Genomic DNA, 6,310 nt, shown 5'->3' on the forward strand with positions numbered 1-6,310 from the left:
AAAAAAAAAAAAAATCCGTGTTCTCAGTGGCTGTTGTTTACTCACCAGCAATCAGATAGCAGTTAGGGTCCATACTCTACATCTTTATGTGTCTTGTCCTTTTCATATTATTTTATTCTCTCTTAAAGACTATCTTACTATTCATGAACTATTTTTCTATGACTATACCCATTTTCTTTTTTAAACCTATGTACATTTTTCAAAGCACACTATAAGCTATTTAGTGTTTTTTCCCTTCTGGATCTGTCCTTACTGAATACCTGCAGAATTCTTTTTTTTCTGCTTGAGACAAATCTTAAATTGCCATGTTATCTGCCACAAGACTCAGCTTACCACATGGTGGTGGCTTAGTATGCCAAACACTTGACCGCCTGAGGGACGGCAGGGCTAGAAAGCCACAGCTGGCTCCTTGTCCAGAACTTTTCTTAGCTTTCTCAGGCTCTTGATGTTTGGATATTTGAGTACCCGTGTTGGATGTCATATGCAGTCAGACGTTTCCTTTGGGCTGCAACTTAAAAAAAAGATGACATGGAGATGTATTATTAGTTATGAAAGCTTGGCCTTAGCTTAGGCTTGTTCCTAACTAATTCTTCTAACAATTGAATCATTACTTTCTAATCTGCGTTCTTTTAGGTGGCTTAGTTATCTTTATAACTGCCTATCCTGCTTCCTCTGTGTCTGGTTGACACCTTTGCCCTTCTTACTCTCTGCGTCCTCTCTGTCCCTAGAAGTCCTGCCTAGCTAATAGCCCTGCAGCTCTATATTAGACCAATCACAGTGACACATCTTCACAAGCTGTAAAGGAATATTCTGCAAAAGGACTCTCTTCCAGAGGGCCTCTATTCCCAGCATCTACATGGCAGCTTACATATGTTTGGAACTCTGCTTCCAGGAGGTCTGTTGCCTTTTTCTGGCCTCTGTGCTCCCTGCATGAAGATAGTACACAGATATACACGCAAGCAAAACACCCACACATATAAAAACCAATTTTCAAAAAATGGCTTGGAGGCTGGGTGTAGAGGTGAACACCTTTAATCCCAGCATTCAGCGGCAGACCAGGTGGATCTCTTGAGTTCAAGGCCACCGTGATCTACTGAGTGAGTTTCCAGGACAGCCAGGGCTTCCCAGAGGAACCCTATCTTGAGAACCATCCCACAAAGAAAAAGAAAATTAGGTTGGGGATGGGGCTCGGCATTTGTAGTGCATAGTGTGCACGAGAACCTGAGTGAAGACTCCCCAGCACTTGTAAATCAGAGTGGCCGTGCATGTTTGTCACCCCAGTACTGTGAGTCAGAGACAGGTGCATCTCAGACGCTCCTGGGCCAGCCAATGGAGCGTAGGACTGAGCTGCCAGCCAGTGAGAAACCTACCTCAAAAAAAGAAAATAGAGGTTCAGCAAGATGTCTCAGCAAGGGAAAGGTGGTTGTTGCTTAACCCCTATTACCTAATTTGATCCCCTTGCCCATGGAAGGTAGAAGAGAATCAGTTCTCTATACTTGTCTCCCGTCCTCCTCATATGTATACAATGTTGCACACTCACACAAACACAGGAGCCACTCTAGTAGAACTCTGTTTATACTGAGTGGACAAATAAGAAGTAGCAGCTTCCCTCCTCTGCCTGCACCCTGTATTGTCTGAGAGCCCAGCCCCTATAGAGGCCAGTCCTGTCACATGACCAACTCTGCTGAGACTTTCTTTACCTAAGATGTTTTTTCTTAGACCACACAAGGAGAAGGAACTTGAACAAGAACTGACTTTATGCTAGTGTCCCAGAGGAGAAACAAGTCCAATAGAAAGAGGGCAACTCTTTCTAATAATTCCTGAACCATGTACCTAATCCAGTCTATTAACAAAGCAAATTCCAAAGGAAGGTATACCACCAACACTGTCCCTTTTGCCACATTACTGTTCTTTGTTGACGGGAATGGGGAACATATGTGTTATAGTACAAGCATAGTGTTTAAGGGTATAAACCAAACACTTTTTTTTGTTTTGTTTTGTTTTGTTTTTCGAGACAGGTGTGGTTTTGGAGCCTCTCCTGGAACTAGGTCTGTAGACCAGGCTGGTCTCAAACTCACAGAGATCCGCCTGCCTCTGCCTCCCGAGTGCTGGGATTAAAGGCGTGCGCCACCACCGCCTGGCTAAACCAAACACTTTGAATGACACCTAGCACATTAGGAGCTCAGTGAGTGTTGTTGAATAAATGAAAAAGGGCAGGAGTGACAGGATCTCTGGCCATGCAGCAAAGCTCATGAGGTCTCTTGGCACATTTCTCTTATATAAACATTTGATTTTTTTTTTCTCAAGATAAACTAACAATTGGCAAGAGGAAACGAAATGAAGATGACGAGGCTCCAGTGGGTGTGGAGATGGCAGAGAATACTGACAACCCACTGAGATGTCCTGTTCGACTTTATGAATTTTACCTGTCAAAATGGTAAGGGCTCTTTCTGTGCTCCGAGTACAGTGTACTCACCACCCAGCACAAGTCCTTGGAAACCAGAAGCATAGTTGGCCTGTGGTGCTGGGTCTGCCTCTGATTTCTGTTATCTCTATCGTTTTATCTGCCTGGATTTGGAGCTAAAAAGCAGCCCTTTTCTCACAAAGTTTTTCTCCCAAAATGTCTTCCAAAGCAAAATTTATTTCTCATTTGATCCTTGCAGTGTTGTAGATTCTAATCTATAGTGATTTATTTTTTGTATAGAAAACAGGATCTGAGCCGAGCGGTGGTGGCGCACGCCTTTAATCCCAGCACTCGGGAGGCAGAGGCAGGCGGATCTCTGTGAGTTCGAGACCAGCCTGGTCTACAGAGCTAGTTCCAGGACAGGCTCCAAAGCCACAGAGAAACCCTGTCTCGAAAAACCAAAAAAAAAAAAAAAAAAAAAAAAAAACAGGATCTGAGATTGGTTTTTGTTAAAACTATAAGGGGAGGCTTTACAGATACACAGATACTCAGTTTTGTATTTTAAAGAGCTGGAGTCTTTCCAGGCCTATCAACATGCTAGGCATGCTCTCCCATTTAGCCATACAGTCTTAGTCCAGGCTTGAAAGTTACCAGTGAATCTCTCAGTGTAATATGTGACTCATACTAAAAGTCCTGTTTTTGATCAAAGAAATAATGACATTAGGTGACCTCAGGATTCATTTTTCTTGAATTGACATGCTTTACTCCTACCAGCATTTGAAATGAAGGACCTGGTTTATCTTTCATTTTTGTTTTTTGTTTTGTTTTTTTCAAGACGGGGTTTTTCTGTGCAACAGTTCTGGCTGTCCTGGAACTCACTCTGTAGACAAGGCCGGCCTCGAACTCAAGAGATCCCCCTTCCTCTACCTCCAAAGTGCTGGGATTAAAGGCATGTGCCACCACTTTTTTTTTTTTAAAGCAGGGTCTCATGTATCTCAAGCTGGCCTCAAACTTTGAACTTGTAATCCTCATTCGTCCACCTTCAGGTACTGGGACTACAGGTGTCTGCCATCACATCCAGCTGTGCTTTCTCTCTATTAAAGTCTACCACTTGGCATTCAATTATAGGTTACTCTTGGGAGGAGAATGCCTATGTCCCTATCTACTCCTATGGAGAAGTTCAGAACCATTACATAAGAAAGAATGATGTGTGTTTCCTGTGTTCTGATCTCAGCTTCCCTTCTTCTCTTTTGTTTTGTTCGTTCCCTCCTGTGGATAGTTCTGAAAGTGTGAAGCAGAGGAATGATGTGTTCTACCTTCAGCCCGAGCGCTCCTGTGTTCCCAATAGCCCCATGTGGTACTCCACATTCCCAATAGACCCTGGAACCCTGGACACCATGTTGACGCGCATTCTCATGGTGAGGGAGGTCCATGAAGAACTTGCCAAAGCCAAATCTGAAGATTCTGATGTTGAATTATCAGATTAAGAAGGAGTAAAGTTCCTGTTTTCATGCTCTTTGGTGTGCACCAAGCTGTGAATGCACTCAGCTGTCCGGAAGATGTATAGCCCAAGTCCTCTTGACTCGCTTGTGAGGCGTGAAGAACAGGCAGCTCCTGAGCCACAGTGTGGCTGCAAGTGAAACCCGAAGGGAGGAGTGTGAATGATTGGCAGGGAGAGAGTTCGTAGACATCTTCGAATGACTAACCAGTTTCTGAGTGGTGCGTAATCTTATTTTGTTTGGGAATAAGAAATTATGGAATATTTTTAAGGAAAACTGTTGTATAAAATTCTACTATAGTAACCTTAGTTAGAAAGGGATAGCTTTGGAGTGAGACCCTGGCTGCAGTAGGCTGTTTGAGCAAGTTGTCCATGAGTCAGGAGGGAAATCAGTACAGAGCTGAGACTGACATCAGATAAGGACACTGGGACTCAGCCTTGAAGATCCAATAAAAATACTCATGTTTTTGTAAAAAGACAGTGGTCTTGATTGATTTACACTGCCAACCCACTTATGTGAAGGATAGAAGCCTTTGGTACTTTGACTGAAGGCCCCTCACATGGGGAAACGCCCTCCACTGCTGTTAGTGTGCCCCTTTTTATTTTGGTCTTACCTTCTCAGATGTGGGTGATTGAAGGTAAAAGGATAATAGTCCCACAAGCTGATTATGTACACAGAAAATCTGTGGAGCCCGTTAGACTCTGGGTGTCTTGAACTGTTTATAGAAAGCCCACTAACAGCCTCCTTCTGGGTGCACACTGTTATTGCTGCTGTCTCATAGCCTCAGCTCTGCTGCACAGAAGTGGAGGCTCCTTTTCTTCCCAATTTTCCCCCAATGGCAGCTTTTCTTCCATTGTTTTACTTTCTTGTTTCCAAGTGACTCTTGTCCTTTGCACCAGCTTCTGGAGGCCCTTGTCATTTCAAATGGAATAATCTGTCTCCACAGTTCTGACAAACGTGGGAGGTCCCACAAAGACACAGTATTACGTAGCTATCTGAATTAAGGTAGGGAAGGTCGTAGTAAACATTTGAAAGTTGACCTTGTTGCCCTAAGGACTTGAAAGTTAGGGATGCTGGGGTTAGAGTACAAGTACATATCCATCAGCAGCGTTATTCCAGAGTCTAGCTGTCTTAGTTCTGTGAGGATGGCAGGGCAAAGGTGTGTGTGACAGTATCAGACTCCATTCTCAGTTTCTTCCCTACAAAATTTTGAATCAAGCTTTTAATAATGTTGGCTAATTACTGAGCTTCTTTAATTGAAGTTAATTTGAGTTTACAGCGGAACTGAGAAGTCGTAAGCTTCATCTGAAGTGAAAGACTTCAGTGTGGTCCCATATATTAGGTGGGGGTAGCAAGTTTTGTTTTCTTTTTTTTAAACAAATAAGTCATTTAAATTCAACAGAATTTTAAATGGGCCTTTTGACATTGTGTACTTGGTGGTTCTGTCCTCTGCCTGTAACGAATCTCCTTTTTGTTACTAAGAACTGTGTGGAAGAAGTAAATCTGCCCCAGTCTGTATGGCTAATTCCATCTGTGTTTGTCATTTTTGATGGGAAACTGCTTCCTTCCAGACCTTGTTTGATTGGAGGGAAAGCAGTTCACCTGTCTGATAAGTCACCAATAAACCATCCAGAAACACCAGGTGTCCAGTCCCGGTGTATCAGTTATGATTTGTGTAAACACTAACATTTCCCATCTATAGTTGTATGCAAAACAAATATTGTTAGCTTAGTAGATAAATTGTTATGAAATACCAGAGAGAAAAAAATGTATTTTAAGAGAACAACCAGTACCCAGATAAACAACTGTATCAGGGCTTCAGCTGCATGTTAGTGCAGGGGCTTCAGACCCTAAACTACTTTCAAACTGGTTGATCATCAGTCATTCCTCATAAATGTAGCTGTTTGTTGCGTCAGATTACTTACTTTTTGTTAAAATTATGTAGAAATCACACTCCCCCCCCCCAGGAGGGTGAGAAAAAAACACCAACAAATAGAACCTGAACTTGTCCTATCCTGCTGTTCCTTAGTCTTTATTTGTCTTTGGATTTTCCTTCTGCAGGAACCACAGCACTATTCCCATAGAATAAAATAGTATATTTGTATTTGATGGGTGAGTTCTTTGTCTTTGTGACTTCAAACAATTATATATATATATATATATATATATATATATATATACATATATTCTATGTCTAGCACACACACATGGATATAACTTGCTCCATATAATGTAATGATCTTATTGGTATGATCAAAGAGATGTAAAATTACACACACACACACACAAAAGGAAAGCAATTTTCAGAAAAGTTCCTTGGTTTTTATTGAGCCCAGTTAATGCATTGTTCCCCTGCAGTCTTCCCATGGCTTGCTTTCTTTCTCTCAAGACTTGTTTCCATTTTAGG

The 6,310-nt window shown here is 42.1% G+C and overlaps 1 protein-coding gene across 1 annotated transcript in view; it reads left to right on the top strand.

Annotated features, from left to right (window-relative positions):
- Positions 1-6,002, top strand: part of Zmym4 (zinc finger MYM-type containing 4) — a 127,087-nt gene extending 121,085 nt beyond the window's left edge. The window contains exons 29-30 of the mRNA XM_013348319.2: positions 2,308-2,437; positions 3,684-6,002. Coding sequence (XP_013203773.1) covers positions 2,308-2,437; positions 3,684-3,891 — 338 coding nt within the window. The 3' untranslated portion in view covers positions 3,892-6,002. The remainder of the gene's footprint in view (positions 1-2,307; positions 2,438-3,683) is intronic.
- The last annotated feature ends 308 nt before the right edge of the window (positions 6,003-6,310 follow it).

This window comes from Microtus ochrogaster, chromosome 10, assembly GCF_000317375.1.
Source record: "Microtus ochrogaster isolate Prairie Vole_2 chromosome 10, MicOch1.0, whole genome shotgun sequence".
NCBI lineage: Eukaryota > Metazoa > Chordata > Mammalia > Rodentia > Cricetidae > Microtus > Microtus ochrogaster.